This window comes from Oculina patagonica, chromosome 6, assembly GCF_052425735.1.
Source record: "Oculina patagonica isolate OP01 chromosome 6, crgOcupat, whole genome shotgun sequence".
NCBI lineage: Eukaryota > Metazoa > Cnidaria > Anthozoa > Scleractinia > Oculinidae > Oculina > Oculina patagonica.
Genome location: NC_135763.1, coordinates 37,485,066 through 37,501,588, shown reverse-complemented (window position 1 = coordinate 37,501,588; position 16,523 = coordinate 37,485,066). Strand labels below are relative to the sequence as shown.

Genomic DNA, 16,523 nt, shown 5'->3' with positions numbered 1-16,523 from the left:
TATGTTAATTAATCAACCTATGATTACTCAACAATGAAGTTGTTGATATGATAATACAAACAAAGGCTATCGCTTCATGCATAATTTGTTTCCAAAGAAACTCTTAGGGAAGAGAACGATTTCAACAGTATGAACTTAAATCATCTTAATGTATTTTCAAGCGTAGGATGACAGAAAAACTGACCACCAGGAAGTTTTAGCGACCTGCCCCCACTGGTGACCAATTCTAAAAAAAATAATAGTTATACGCATTTATAACAATTCCAAAATAAAAATACCAAGGGCCAGCGAGATTAAATTTTATCGATATTTAAGATTAGAGAAATCGGTATGTTCCTTGCAGAATTCGGAATTCATTCTTGTTCAAGCTTGAGTTGAAAGGAAAAGCTGTTGCAGCGATGTGATGATAGAAGAGTAGATTCTCTTTACATTGTCACGCAACTTCCGTTATGCGCACGAAGGAAAGTGGGAGAAAGCTTTTATGGAAATTTGCTTTGATCGGAGATGGAAATCGACCAGATGGCCGCAGAGAATCAGCTGACTATTTATAACTTACTTTACTTCAAGGCGTCTTTAAGATAGTGAACGCTTTATTTTAGCTACTGTCGTTCAAAACTTTGAGGGAAATCATTTGGTTTCACGCTTGCACTCGGCCATGTTGTTGATTGCTCACAGGGGAAAATATTTTCCCGGCGGGCGCTTGTTTCATTCTGTTGTCTTTTGTTTCACTGTGGTACTTAACTGAAGGTTCATCTCCTGGCTTTTGTGACAAAGATGGCTGTGTCGGGATCGTGGAAAAAGGTATTCTGAACTTAATGAATCAGCTATTTTGATAGTGGCTTTACAAATTAATTTGAGCTTACTGCTCAACGCTCTACCGAGCGATAGATGTGCTAAAAAGTTTTCAAAGGTTGTAGACAAGTTTTTTTAAGTCGTAAAATTAACACGCCTTTTAACACGAAATATTTCCGCTTTAATTATTAAAGCTTTGGTAAATTCTAAATCACCACCAAAAAGGGCCGGCTAAACTTCTAAAATAAATGCTAACAGTACCCCCTTTTTGAGCGAATGAGGTCACCACTTTTTTGGTGTTTAAGAATTAAGCTTCTATAAGTACAGCCAAGAAATTAAGTCTGATAAATTCAATATTTTTGAAGCACTGAAAAGAAAAGGTTTGTGGGTACGTGGATGGGTTGGCAAAGCACCCCCACCCTCAGGTTCCCACCCAAACTTTCCAAGTACCCTCCCCCCTTCCCCACCCTGCAAGCAGAGCCCTTTCCAGCTTTTCCACTGATATACTTGAGAAGAAAGGGCTCTGCAAGAATCGTGTCAAATCTTTGTTGAGCTTGCGCGAGGACCACTTAATCTTAGCATGTGCGCACAGAATGGCGTGTCGGATCGTACACGACAGTGTGAACAAAGTGTTTGTTTTACAAGTTCTTTTCTTCAAAAAGCATCTGCTTTCCTTGAACAAAAACACGTCAAGCACTGCTTGAGGTCGTATTAGTGACTTTATGGTAGAGATGTGTGATTTTAATCGTGAAATTTCTTCTTGGTTTGCAAAAAAAGAACAGATCTTCAATGATCCAGAAGCTGCACGCGCACACAAACGGTAGTAGATGGCGAGAGCAATCGTCAGCTCAAGTGCTCTCGAGAGCATACTGTGGGTTCCGTGTTGGCCATCAGTTTTTCCAAAAAAATAATGCCTGCGCAACAAAAACCAGTTTAATCTGGGCTGACCAGCCCAAACTTTGGGGCTGCGGTGACTTCAAAGAAATGACACGATTTAAGCAGAGCTTCTTTCTGCTTCTCAAATCTCAACCGCAGGGAAGTAAAAAGAGGCTCTGCTCGCAGGGTGCCCCTTCCCAGGAGAGAGGTACTGCACCCAAGAACACTGAATAATCCAGAATGCAATTTGCCTTCATGCCTCTCACAAAAAGACAACAAAAACTGAGTTTTTATTTCTTTATGAATTTATTATGTTCAAGACATAAATATGAATGGGTGAGGTGTCAATTTTTCATTGGTTGAAATTTTAGAATTTTTTTTTAATTATTTCAGTTTTTACAGTCAATTTATTTAAAAGCAGAGGGGTAGATGGGTTGAGAGGAAAGGTAGGGTAGAAACTGAATTTAAATTAATAATTAACTGGAGTTTAGTTTGCACCATACTTTAGTTTTCCTCTCAACCCATCCACATCTCTGCCTTGGGGAGTGGGGATGGTGCAGTGGCGAGAGTGCTCACCTCCCACCAATGTGGCTCAGGTTTGATTCCAGTCTGGTGCCATTAAAGGGGGTTGAGTTTGTTGTCGATTCTTGCCTTCCTTTAAGGGTTCTTCTCAGGGTACTCCAGTTTCCTTTCTCCTGTAAAACCAACATTTCCAAATTCCAATTCAACCTGGACAGAGGACCCCCATGAAAACCAGCTAGAGCTGATGTGGCCTCTTCTCTAAATTAATATAGTAATTAATTATATAATTTAACATATCAATACATTTTTTAAAAACAATTTAAATTACTAAGAATGGTTTGACTTTGGTAATCAACTCACAGACCATTCTATTTTCTGTTCAGGCCACCTGAAGCGTTTCGGCGAACACAGGCCATCAGAAGGTGAAATCGCAAGTTTAAAGTATGCTCCAAGTGGCGCTGACTTCTACCACAACTACATTCACAAAAGGAAACCTGTGGTTATCAGGAACGGCGCTAACCACTGGCCCGCTGTACAACTCTGGCAAAATGAATCATATTTAGCGTCAAATTTTGGGTCTAACATTTTTACTGTGGAATATCGGAAGAAATTTAAGAATGAACACCCTGTCAGGAAGCCGCTTTCTTTTGGAGAATTTCTGAAAATATATAAATCTGAAGATGTTTACCTGGACTCTGCTTTTCCGCCAAACAGTCCTATGCTAAATGATATTATTTTACCATCAGTTTTAAACTGCCATGAGATATCTTCTTCAATCGATAGCCTTAATCTGTTATTTAATAGCGGTGATGCTAATTCTGCCTTTCATCATGATGGATTGGAAAATATTATAACTGTCATCTCAGGAACAAAGACTGTCTACTTGATTAATAGCACGTACGGTAAAGAACTGTATGCTGATCAGTTTACCATTGCCCCAGGAGTGTTGTCAATTGATCCAGAAAAGTTAGACTTAGAGACTTATCCAAAACTAGCAGATGTGCCTTATTATGAAGTAACCTTGAATAAAGGTGAGTGGTTTAAACAAAAATAGCTGCTAAGTAGCTTTTCATAACAGGTAAATCCAGCAAGCTTACAAAAACACATACATTTTTATTAATATTTGAAATTAACTCATACTAGCGTATTTCCGTAATTCACTATTAATATAAAATGATCTATAATCATTAGGTGGGTGAAGGGAAGTGGCTTTAGTGGTTATACCATTAAACAACATTGTGGGGGAGGGGGGCAGGGAAGTGTGAACTTCCCACTTACCTGACCTTATATTCCTTGGGAATCCCACCTCCCACAGAATTCCTGCCCCTCAGCTCTACGAAGGGGATCCTGCCACACCCCAGCCCACCCCGACTGTTCCCCTCCACCATACATTTACCTTTGCCTTTAAAAAACATGACCAACTATTGAAATCATGATTTAGAGTCAGTCTTCTTAAAGCAATATTATTTATTTGAACAATTAAAAATGCTTACTTTTTAGTATTTTTAATTAGAGAGTTAAGTTACGGTAAATTCAGTCCATCAGATGGTAACTAACATAGTCCACCTAACTGATTGACAGGTGACATGTTGTATATCCCACAATATTGGTGGCACATTGTCCGATCACATGACGCTCCTAACATTGCTCTCAATGTCTGGTTTGCAATGTTTAACTTTGAGAAGCAGTTTCTTGAGGCAGGGATTTCTGAAGACACAGATGTGACAAAGGTAACTTGTACACTCAATACAATAACGTAAAATTCCGGTTATAAGCCCTGGGCTTCTACAATTTTGTAAGGGGTTTTGGGTGATCTTATAAACTGAGGGGCTTATATCCGGGTGAGGATTATTAGCGGAATAAAAAACGTTTCGAAAAAAGCCATGGTATTGTTGATCGAAAAAGGTTTTTAAGTTAAAAAGTCATAATAAAGCACCATTTAGCCCTGTTCAATACTGTCATCCAGCAGAGGGATGCCTATATCTGGGGGAGGGGGCAAAACCGGACGTATTTGTTTGTTTCCAGGTAGATGGGCCTATAACCAGGGAGGCTTATAAGCAAGGGGGGGGGGGGGACTTATGACCGGAATTTTATGGTATAGCTGTTGCTCTTTTACAATTTTCACAGTTGAGAGAATTTTTGACAGTTAAGTAAAATTTTGATTTGAATTGTACATAACATATTTTATTATTTTCATTAATTTTGTAGGTAACAGAGATGTTCGACAAGCTTGTCCAAGATGAACCAGACAGGATTCAGTGCCAAGAGGAGAAGCATGCCTTAAACGCTATTCTAAAAATCAATGCTAGCGATCCTAGCAGTGGACCCCTAAGGATTCCAAAACGAAATGAGAGACCAGCGGATGTCAAACTTGCAAGCGGATACACAAGTAAGTCATTGATAGTAATCGATAAAAACCTGTTTGGGCACAGAGTGAGTCAGTCAGGTGCGTGTTATTGACCCCATGGTTTAGGGTATCTGCTGCAGTTAATTTTTTATCTCAGTTAATTTCTTACTTTACTAGTTAGTTATTTTCTAACTAGTTGATTTTTTATAATTTTATAGTTAAATAATAGGGTTAGGGTATGGGTTGGAGTCACATACTATTTTTTTTTTTGAAAAAATAGTGGTTCACCCAACGTTTCCTACGTGGCAAGGTGGATAAGGGGTTGAGAGTTCAAATCCAGTGCAGGTTAGTAAAAAGAAAAGAAAATTAGATGATAGTACTTAGGGGATGTGGATAATAGCAGATAGTAGGGAGGGGGATATGAGACATTAAGGGAGGGAAGGTGTTTTCCTTTTTCAACTTAATATTAGTATATTAAAAACTTGTTAGAAAAAAGGTTGAAATAAAAAATTAACTAAGATCAAAAATTAACTGCAACATGTCCAATTCAAATTTACCAGTAAGTAAACAAAATGGCTGATATAAGTACTTGCTTGATAATTGACCCATTCACTAGTGTGCTTTCTCTTTTTGCCCTCTTTAGTGCCAGTTATGGGCTTTGGTACAGCTACTCTGATGGAGAACACAACTACTGCTGTTAAAGCAGCACTTGAAGTCGGCTACAGGTGATTACAGTCATATTGAATGTGGTTGTTAGTTAAACTTTCTTGTAAGTGAAGGGTTGGTGAATGGTCCTTTAAGATATGTGCGTCTCGCAAAATGTCAGCGAAGTTTCAGGGGTCTTGTCATCTCAAACTTGCCTGGGATGCATTCTCAGAGTCTTGATTTTTTTTGCAAGGCTAAAGAAGGTCCCAGGCTAGTTCACAGAAAAGATATCAGTCTCATCATCTAGCAGTCTTGAATTTACCATTCCAGTATCCTTAAGTGAGTACAGCCATCAGTCAAAATATCATTTTCCTGCTTAAAGAGGAAAAAATTAAACCTTCTAATATCTGCTATACCCTGCATGCCAGTAATATAAAAACATATCGTACATTGTTCATTTAGTAGTAGTTTATACTGCCGTCAGTATATACAGTCAACTCCCACTATAATGGACACCTTCCAGACTACAATTTGGCGCCTGTAGAGAAAGTCTGAAGTAGCGAAAGTTATTTTCAGTAATTCTTATTCTCTGGGACTTAAACTCCTGTCTGTAATAACAGGGTGACTATATTAAGGGTATATTATACTCTGGCAGTTTAAGGCATTTTTTGGGCGTCACCCTGCATGCACTTTCTTTATTATCTGGCAGTCTACAGTTAAGAAATATTTGGCGGACTTGGTCTTCAGGAGAAAATAAAAGAAATTTGCAGTCTAGGAAAAAAAAAATGGTCTGCAGACTGAACAACCCCTTGTAATGGACCCTCTGTAGTAGCTAAGTGTTTGCAAAGTGTGACTACATTGAGCAAGTTTCTGATCCAATGACAGGAATTCTTTAATCTCTCAATAGGTTGATTGACACAGCCCAAGGATATCCTGGCTCAGAACCTTTAGTTGCTGAAGCCATTGAACAGAGTGGAATCCCTCGGTCAGATATATTCATCCTGACCAAACTGCATCCCAAATATTTAGGATATGATACAACTTTGGTGGCCATTGAGATGTCTCTGCAATCTCTGAAAACAGACTACATTGATTTGTTTCTTATACACACCCAGCAATGCGATGACTTCCTTCTCACATGTGAAGAAGGCAAGTTTTATCTTTTGTAATTTACTGGTGTAAACCTTATAGTGTAAGATCCACTTTGGGTAGCATGACAGACCAGGAGTAATTAGTGGGGTGAGGTACTACCCGCCATGAAAGCTTTTATGGGCTGGACACCCAAGATTCCTTACAGAAGAGCCTTCGGGCACCCTGCAATTATTCTAAGAATTAGAGCACACCCTTGAGTTCCTCACTCTCCATCCAGGGCTGGGTCATTCGAAAGCCAATTAACACTTACCCAGGATTAAAGTTGATTGAGGTTCAATTTATCTTGTATTAACAGAAAACCTCACTGAAAAGTTAAAAAAAACTGAGAGCCAAATTCATGCTAATCGTGGATTAGTTTAATCATACTTTAAATATTCTGGCCTAGAATATTAAGCAAAACGTTTGTTTCATAACGTCTTTCCAAAAACCAAAGTTTTCCTGCAAACAACAAACTCTTAATTTTTTGTCTTTTGTAGGAGAGCCCAAGGGAACTTGGCAAGAGAGCTGGAAGGCCATGGAGGAAATGCAAAAGAAAGGGAAGCTACGCAGTCTGGGCGTCAGCAACTTTGACACTCAAGACCTGGAGGAACTGGTTCAACTTGCTACAGTGCCAGTGTCTGCAGTTCAAAACTGGTTTGACCCGTTTCATCAAGATCGTCCAGTTAGGAAGTTCTGCCAAGAGCACAACATTAGATACATTGGATATTCAACTCTTGGTAAGTTGTTTTATTGTTGTGTAAACTTATGTAATAGTCGTCCAGTTTGAGCTAAAAACATCACAACATTCAATGTTTTGTTTAGTAGAAGAACGTATCAGTTTTAAAGGAACGGGGGGGGGGGGGGGGGGGGCTTTGTTCAAACTTCTGCTCCAGTAAGTTTAATATACAAATGTACGTAAAAATTACCGTATTTATTCGATTAAGCGCCCAACCTCGAATAAGCGCCCAACCCCCCCCCCCCCCCCACCCCTGAAGTGCACAAGAGGAGTACTCATTATTATTGAAGTTGAGAGTGAAATTGACTACTTACTACTAATAGACGACCCCAAAGACCGAGTTTGTTTAGTTTTTTACTGAAACTTTCAATGAACAGTTAAAATTCAGCTTCTTCAGGTTTAGTTATTATACATTGTTTTCTTGCAAAATAAATGTACTACTTGCTAAAAATGGAGAGAATTTAATAAAGCGCCCAGCCTCGAATAAGCGCCCACCTCAAATAAGCGCCCACCCTCAAGGTCCAGGGCGCTTAATCGAATAAATACGGTATTTAAATTTTTTACTAGTATCTTATGATTTTATGACCAAAAAGCGTTAATTCATTATTTGGCAAACTAAAATTAGCTTCCTAAGAAGTAAATGTTACGGGGTAGAATCATGGTAAAAATTAAAATAAGAAACTGCTTTATTCCGAATGTTTTGCAAAACGTCTTTTTTTTGTTGCACCACGAGGATAACTAGTTACAAAACAAGACATACACTACTTACAATACTACTTCTTACCATTGTACAAAAATAAAGTTTCCACTTTGAGTCTGATAAAGATCTTCGATAAACCACTGAAAACGTATTTCAAGGTTAAGGGCGTTCTTGAAAAGAGTCCGTTACTAACGTTGAGTTTCAACAAAGGCCATCGAAAATTATACGTAGTGAGGCCAACTCAAGTTAATTTAATCCTTAACTGATGTAGCGATCTTTTCTTTGCAGGCCTTCAATGGGTTTACTTCCACGGTTTGCAAAAAAATCCCGTTCTAAGTTCGTCGCTGATCTTGGAGATTGCCAGCCATTACGAGTTTGTTCCTTCACAAGTTGTTCTACGATGGGCCATTCACGTTAACGTGACGGTCATACCACGATCAAAGAATCCAAGAAATATTTACTTGAATTTCCGAGCCTTGGACTTTTCTCTTAATGAAGATGAAATCGAGTATTTCAATAACATCACTGATTATGAATTCCATCCTTTGGAACAGAAGCTGGAGAAAGGATTAGGTAATTATGGCTACAGCCTTTTCGACGTTTATAGTTGACATATAGTTTCCAAAGGGCCCGCCAAAGGGGTAACTATAAACCAAGGAATCGCGTGTTTTCGTGCAAAGCGTTACCACGTATAAACTAGTGACAAGTGCGGAAAACAAAACTTAACCTTTGACAAGCGCGGGGAAACACTGAGCCATTGGCAAGCGCAGTCAAACTTGTAACTAGTTTCTAGTGACAAGAGCGGGACAACACATAACTTATGGCGAGGGCGGCGAAGCACGTGGGAACATTTATTTATTGTCAAGCGCAAGAACTGAAACATGTTAAGCCTGGTTCTCATATAATCGCCCCGATCGTTTCTGTCGGCTCTGTCACTTCAAAACGTTTTTTAGCGATCGGGGCGATTGTATATGAGATCATTACACAGACGATCGCTAACGTCTGCGGCGATTGGGGCGATTACGATCGCTTGGATCGCCCGTGTTCTATCCTTCTAGCTTCTCTCTCCCTCCTTTGCTGTAAGTTGCAATAACTAAGAAGATAGGAGGCCACGAGTTTTGTCCTTTCATTGAAGGCCGCCATTGTGTTGGATCTAGGGCTGAAATGATTGTTTTTCGTAGGTCTTCGCCCATAAAGGCGATCGGGACGATCACATGAGAACCCCCGATCGCTTCCAATCGCTTCGATCGCCTACGATCGTCTCAGTATTTGCAAACGATCGAAGCGATAGAAACGATCGGGCGACCATATGAGATCCAGGCTTAACTAGTCGCAAGCGCGAAAAACATGTAATTTGTGACAAGCGCGGGAAAATACCGGAACTAATGAAAAGCGCGGAAAATAATGTAACCAGTAACAAGCGCACGTGTATAAGTTTTTTTTATCCAAATTACAGAGCTAAAAAATTCAAAACCTTAAAGCAAATGCACAGTTAAATTTGCGTAACGTCATCAAAAAAATCTAGCTATTCAAATAGCCTCTGAAATGCATCCCAGCTCCATTCTTAACTTGACCTCGTTAATGATAATTAGGTTGCTCAGATAAACATTCAAACTGTCAGCAGTGGGCGTCCTCTGGTGAATGTAGATCAAACCCTGACTGGATGCTGATCAACTGTCAAGAAAGCTGTGGATTGTGCTGTGAGTTGACCTTCACGTGTATATCAGAATTGTTCAATATACCTTTGTTACCGAGGAAACAAGTACCTGAGCCCGCGGTCTCCTTACAACCGGTTGCTTCGCAACATGACATAAAATTTATGACGTCAAGCTGACGGGGAAACCTTTGTTTTCTTTACGAGTGCTTGTCCTGTTTTGCGATTGGTGAATGAAAATCAAACACTGTTCGAGTTTTCTTACTCTTCCCAACGAGGAAAATTACTTGGACCTCAACAAACGACAAACGCCGGATGAAAGTCTGTCATTCTTTATTTGATTATTGATTAACGTCACTGCATTTACAGGGAAAAGAAACTTTTCAATTGAAAGGATAATTACTATAACATTCATTCAATGACACTTTTTTCTTTTTTGTTAGATGACGAAGACCTCAGCGGTGATTCGTCAGTCGAACCACTTGTTTTCGTCGGCTCCGAAGACCACAACATGTACGCACTTAGCGCGGCCAGCGGGACTGTTATCTGGAAATACCGAACTCTTGGCAAGATCATGTCATCTGCAGCTCTTAGCCAAGACGAAGAGATCGTTTATTTTGGTTCCAATGATGGCAATGTCTATGCCCTTGGTGCAGCTAATGGATCCGTAGTCTGGACACTGAAGACCGAAGGAGCCGTTGTGGCGAGCCCAAGAGTGGGTCTTGATGGGACAGTCTATGTTGGGTCGCAGGATAAGCACGTGTATGCTTTGAATGGCAAAACTGGGTCCGTTCTGTGGAAAACAGACCTTCATTGTCCTATCTGGGGTGCTGTTGCTGTGGACAACGAGAAAGGGCTTCTCTTCACCGGCTGTACCTCGGATAAATCGAACGCATCAGACTCGCAGGACACGCCTCATGTATTCGCTCTGAAAGCCAGCTCGGGTGAAATTGCTTGGAAATTTGACAGGGCCGGAAGCGTTTACGGCTCGCCTGCTCTCATGCCCGGCGGTCAAACCGTGTTCTTTGCGACTCTAGACCATAATATCTACGCTCTAGACCGTGAATCAGGCAAGCTGTACTGGTCACATGACACAGGGTCTGAAGTGGAGTCGTCCCCAGTGGTCAGTAAGTTGGATGGCACACTGTATGTTGGCTTGATCAAGGATCAGCTGATTGCTGTGAACACCATAGATGGACCTTTGGCGGGAAAAGTCAAGTGGACGGTGAACACTGGTGGGGAGGTGGTGTCGTCACCTGTCATAACTGAGGATGGGAGGGTGAGTAAGGATTGTCTCGTAACTGTAAGAGAGGGGGGAAAAAAAAAAGAAAAAAAAAGTGAAAAAAAATAAAAAAAAAAAAAGGGGGAAAAAAAAAATTTTATAATAAAAAAAAAAAAAAGAAAGAAAAAAAAAAAAAAAAAAAAAAAAATTTTTTTTCCAAAAATATAAAAAAACTACTAAAAAAAAAAAAAAAAATATTTGCAGCCCTAGAGAAGCTTGACTGACTATTCAAAGTAACTCGTTATCGGTAAAATTATTTCTTTATGTGAACTAGCTGGACTTGCAAGTTTAGTATGCACCCATTGTTTTCTTTCTGAAGTACAGACCAGACCTGTACCTCTTATTCTTGTTTCAAGTACTCATCGCTTTAATTTGTATTTTCACATTGCAGGTTTTTGTTGGATCAGGCGATGGCCGCATCTTGGCGCTCAAACAAACCGACGGCTCCCATATATGGTCACCAACAACACGTGACTACGTCGTGGCATCGGTAGCAGTATCACGTGATAATGTGGTGTACGCCGCTAGCTCTGATAAGTTTGTGTACGCTTTGCACGGTGACGATGGATCCGTTATTTGGAAGTTCGAGACTGGGGCTGGTGTCGTCGCGACTCCGGTTCTTTTCCCGGAGCACGCGATGCCTGTTGGATAAAACTGCTCCTGACCTTAGAATACATTTCTTTTAACAGTGAAACCCTTTATACCGTGAATTTTAGAATATATTATCTTTTCCAGGCGGAGCTTAGGGGCTCAGCCATTCGACGCTTAACTGCGGTTTCTGCAGCATGAAGAGAGTAGGAATATTGCGTCTCCCTCCTCCATTTCTGTTCCGCTAGTGACCATATATACTCTTGGTCAGCAACAAAACGTAACCCGGCCAAGCTCAAAACCGGAAGTATTTCTAGCGGAAATGTTTCTAGCGTTCACGGTAAAACGAATTTCGCTGTTAATCTAAGTACGATGTAACGTTAAAAGATGTAACGTTGAACACGCGCATACTAACTGGACTTTATCACGTATAATAACGAATCTGATATAATGCATTTCAGCTGAAAACGAACAATTTAAATGAGTAAATTACAGTCGAACGTCTCTAACGGACAGTGCACCTCACGTAAGTAGACACTGTCAAGGTCTTACCTATGCAACACAATCATGTACTTTCTGGTCCCTAGAGTGTCCACTTAGGGAGGTTCGACTATGTTTCAAAAGTAAAAAAAAAAATTCCAATATAGAGCGGTTTCACTTGAGTGTCGAAAGTAATTCGCATTTGCTTTGATTTTGTTTTACTACGCTTAGTGACTGGATTAAAAATCCCCGCCACTTTGTCGACCAATCAAAAGTGACACCAAAACCAATCATGAATCGCTTGCGCACTTTTTCCCGCGCTTCGTGCTGGATACATGTGTTTGCTTCGAGTTTTGATTGGTTCACTGGATTGTCTGTGTCCTTTGTGAGTGGCACAGGTTACGATCAGAATCCGGTGTAACGAACAAAAATCTTGGAATCATTTAATCGGGGTCTTTTTTTCAAGATAGATGTACTATCGGAAATAAATTTAAAACTCTAAATTTTAATTTTTTAAAACCACGGTCTAACTTTAAGTTATCTTTACACACAGATGTAGCTTGCTAACAGATCTAGTATATTTAAAATGTTAGGTATTCCATATTTCACTAAATACAAATAAGCGTATATTTCTTGTCTAGAATATCCCCCCCTTCCCCCCCCCCCAAATATTTTTTTTATATTTTAAATTTTTTTTTTTATATTTTTTTTTTTTTAAAAAAATAAAAACCCCCTCAAGCCCCCAAAGCCCCCCCCGAGGCGCAAAAAAAAAAGCGCCCCGGGCGCTAAACGAATCATTACGGTAGCTAGAAGTGATATTTATTTAGAGCTTAGTACATGTAACTGACAGGGCGTTTTTCACATCGATAGATGGAATGAGTATCATTCGCAACAAATACCCGGAAAATTTCCGATTGTTCTTATCCAATCAGATTTCAGACCAACCATTCGCGACCACTCCGAAAATCTACTCGCCAGCTTAAGTCAAAAAATACGTCATGTTACTTGGCAACGTCTTTGGCGATGGCCTGTTTACAGGCGAACGCCTGGAACAGGTTACGTTTGCAAAAATTGCGCGCTCATTAAATATTAGAAGAGGAACTACCGCTCGCGCTCACAACAACAACCAAAGTTGAGCCTTAAAAAATGCCCGCAGTTCTCCTTGTAAACTTTACGCTAAATCAAAGTTATTTAATTCCGTTTAATATTAAGTTCCTCTAGGTTACTTACAGAAGATGATGTAAATGTAAAAAGCAATCTACTCTAAGTAGAGGTGAAAATTAAAATAAAACGCAATAGTTTAACTTCCCTCGCGTTGTGTTCTCTTTCATCTGGGAGAAATGTATCATAAAACATTTTCGCTCGAAAAAAGCTTAAGAAGTAAACAATGGTTTTGTGACTTAAGTCCAGTACTGCATTCAGTCGCTTTCGACTTTTTCTTAGTTAGAAAACTGTTAGTGTAAATTGCTATTTCGAACTTCAATGCCCACGGCAGTTACAGATACGACCTTGGCTTTAATCGCTGTTTCCAGCTTTCCTTTCGTTACATTTATGTTTTCATGTTCGAGCAAGCTATTTAAGATCAAGCATCTGTTGCGTTGCTTTCGCTATTTTTGTGTTAATTCTCGTTCAGGTTTTCAGACTAAGCTTAGCATAAAATTTCTATTTTTGATATTTTTTGCGGCCTTGTTTAAGCAAACTGTCTCAGAAATTAACTAGCTTTGCATACATTTTGTTGTTTCGTTATTTTTGTTTCAACTCCCGTTAAAGCTCCCAGCAGGTGCTTAAAGTTTGTTTATTTTTCTAATTTTGTTTTCCGCTTTAAGCTCTTTTACAGATTTTGAATCAATTTGTTCTATTGCTGTATTGGCCGTCAACCAAACTCGTTGTCATAGTAATGTCAATTTTATTTTCATTACATAGCTGTCTTACGTAATTAGAGGTTTACAGCATGACTAATTACGTCATTCGCGCATCATGTGCACTTCAATGAGTTTTCTCTGCTGTTTCTTTTCTGTCAGTAAAACTAATCAAATATATCACTGAATGGTTTTCTTAAAACAGGTTATCACAGAATTCCCCTTTCTCGAATTTTGTAATTACTACGATTACGCAATTTGGATATTTTGTCAACCAATTCAGGCAGCAATCACACTCGTAACTTAATTGGCTCGGCTAATTTTGAAATAACTCGCTCGATTAATCCCTGAATTGTACCATCACTCAGTCCAATTAGCATTTGTTATTTCTGTTTCCCTGCTAAAACTTACATCCTGCTTGCAAACTTCTAATTTCCCACGTCCGTCAAGGCTCGACGCAGCGAGGAAATTGACCTTGTCCCCGCAGGATATGACGCTATAACATGCAAATTCTGGATACTATTTGTGTCATTTTTTGCTACATTTATTGCGTGGCTTATTGTTTTAGCTGTAGCTTATCCTGTCAGCATATTGAAGGTTTCTAGAAATTGGAGTAATATGTTCTAGAAAGCTGTACGTAATTCAACTGGAAAGCTTTGAATGACGATCAAGCTACTGTAGGTTGACCTTTCACTTTTCAAGTGTGGGGGCTAATGAACCTTATGTACTTGTATTTGTGACAAAATGCATTATCTACAGGGGCTTGACGATTGTAATTACATGGCTATACATAATTGATCAGTTTGGTCTTCAAAACATTTTCGATATAAAACGAAAAAAAGAAATCCAAAATACGCCGTTTTTATCAAGTCCAGTCCATTCCTCTCATATCTTTTCGGCTTAATTTTACGCATAAGCAGGCCACGCCCCCACTCAAAGATGACGTGACTTTCAGTTTACTTTGAGGGCTAATTCAATTACAAAGCGTAAATTTCATTTCCGCCTTAGCATGACAGCTGAGTACATCAAAACATCTCCTACAACACCGGTAAATGGTCTTAAGCGATCCACATCTCAGATCGTTTGGCTATAAAAAGAAATCTACTGAGGTTAGACGAAATTTTTTGCCATAGATCAGACGGAGCTACTATGTCTTTAATTGGTTTGTATCCGTGTTCGAATATCTCTGCTCCGACTTCGTTGAGCATTACTTCAGCTAGTTTCTGCTCCATTCTCACGGTTACAGCCGTCACAGGCAACCTTCTTGTGCTTCTTGCTGTCATTATCGATCCCAATCGCAATCTACGATCTCCATTTAACTTCTTGGTGGCCAATTTAGCGGCAGCAGATTTGATAGTGGGATGTTTCGCCCTGCCGATGTCGGTGGACTTCTACATCCGCGAAGCTATGACCCATCACCCTGTGATTCTTCCACGCGATCATGCAAGACGGGTTTGTGCGTTCATTTCTACAACGGCTTCGCTGTTGAGCTTGGCTGCATTAACTGTAGACAGATTCATTGCTATCACAGATCCACTGAAATACAGAATCAAGCTCACAACTCAACGGGCTGCCATCGTTTCATTTGCACTGTGGATCGTCTCCATTGCATTTCCATTTCTTTACTTTCAAGTGGGTTATTTGAAGTATCAGTTCTTCTTCGCCAATACAGCAGTTGTGGCTACATTTACCGTGTTATGCCTCACTTATGCTAAAGTCTTCAAAAGTTTCAAGCATCAAGTGAAGCACTGGGATTCTCTACACGATGGCCACGATAGAGACAATCACATCAAGATGAGAGCGATCAAATGGGAGAAGAAAATCACAAAAACATTTCTGATCATGTTGGCGCTCTTCATCAGTTGTTTTCTCCCGTCGCTGATTCTTATCTATGTGATCAGTTTTTGCGGAAGTTGTAACTGTGTTTTTATTCACTGGGCAAGGGATTTGAATTACATCTTGATCATGGCCAACTCAAGCATGAATCCTTTCGTTTTCGCATGGCGTTTGGAACCGTATCGTAGAGCCTTTGCTAAGATTATAACATGTGGAAAGATTATGCGGAAACTGCGCTCGGTTTCTATGCAGTTAAACCTTTCCATGAATTCCTTGGGAACAGTGACAACAGTATCAGGGACGTACACATCTAGTGACAACACGCCCAGTTAGATTGTGTTTCTGTAAACTCGTTTGTTGCCAAAAATCAACATTGTTAAGTCAATAACAATCGCAGTACGATTGCTACTGGTAATCGATAGAAAACTGATGAAACATTCATAGCGGCATTTGTCAGCCTGCACGCTTGCAATTCGTTTTTGTAACCTGGGAAGTTTCACAGTCAGTTTTCCGAAAACGTGAAATTTGCATTCAATGTTCCATTGTTGGGCATTGATTCAGTTTCGGTAAAGTAAACACGATGTTTCGATTTTTTAAAAGTCATAACTATTTATCTCTTCCTTTTATACTGGGAGATCAGTAGAACAAGATCTGTAATATTTTGGGTGCATTTTAAGGTTTATATATTATGAAAAAAACCCTGGCAGGTCAACATATTGCTTTAATTTGTATATTTTGTAACTAACTACCATTTTGTCAGTATATTTACATACTGTATTTACTCAGCCGTGATCCGATTTGATCTTGCATAGTTTCTCCGAAAATACGATATCACTTTAAGTCTATTTTATCGAATATAGAGGCATCCTGTGAATGGAGTATTTAACCTGTGTGGAAAGGTCACGTTTTATTAATTCGTAATCGCATTCCACTGTATATTATCACATAGCGAAGATTTTTATTTTCAGTTTAGAAACCAAAGGGGCACGGGCTGCGAAACCGCAAATTTATGCGAAACCAGCCTAACAGAAACAGACCTTATATATATGTGCTGACACTTAAGTGTGACACAAGG

At 39.6% G+C, this 16,523-nt stretch overlaps 2 protein-coding genes across 2 annotated transcripts; both read left to right on the top strand.

The window, feature by feature from the left end:
• Positions 1-665: 665 nt before the first annotated feature.
• LOC144657721 (uncharacterized) lies at positions 666-11,777 on the top strand (the record flags this gene model as incomplete). Its single annotated transcript, XM_078518069.1, has 11 exons — positions 666-801; positions 2,574-3,221; positions 3,772-3,920; positions 4,399-4,579; positions 5,181-5,262; positions 6,090-6,331; positions 6,811-7,050; positions 8,038-8,322; positions 9,342-9,449; positions 9,847-10,682; positions 11,077-11,777. Coding segments are annotated over 11 exons (3,168 nt in total), but the record flags the coding sequence as incomplete, so codon positions are not given.
• Positions 11,778-14,622: 2,845 nt separating this feature from the next.
• On the top strand, positions 14,623-16,326 carry LOC144657685 (adenosine receptor A2a-like). The gene has a single exon (XM_078518044.1). It carries the CDS (start codon positions 14,762-14,764, stop codon positions 15,779-15,781), a length of 1,020 nt encoding a protein of 339 aa, XP_078374170.1. The 5' UTR covers positions 14,623-14,761; the 3' UTR covers positions 15,782-16,326.
• The last annotated feature ends 197 nt before the right edge of the window (positions 16,327-16,523 follow it).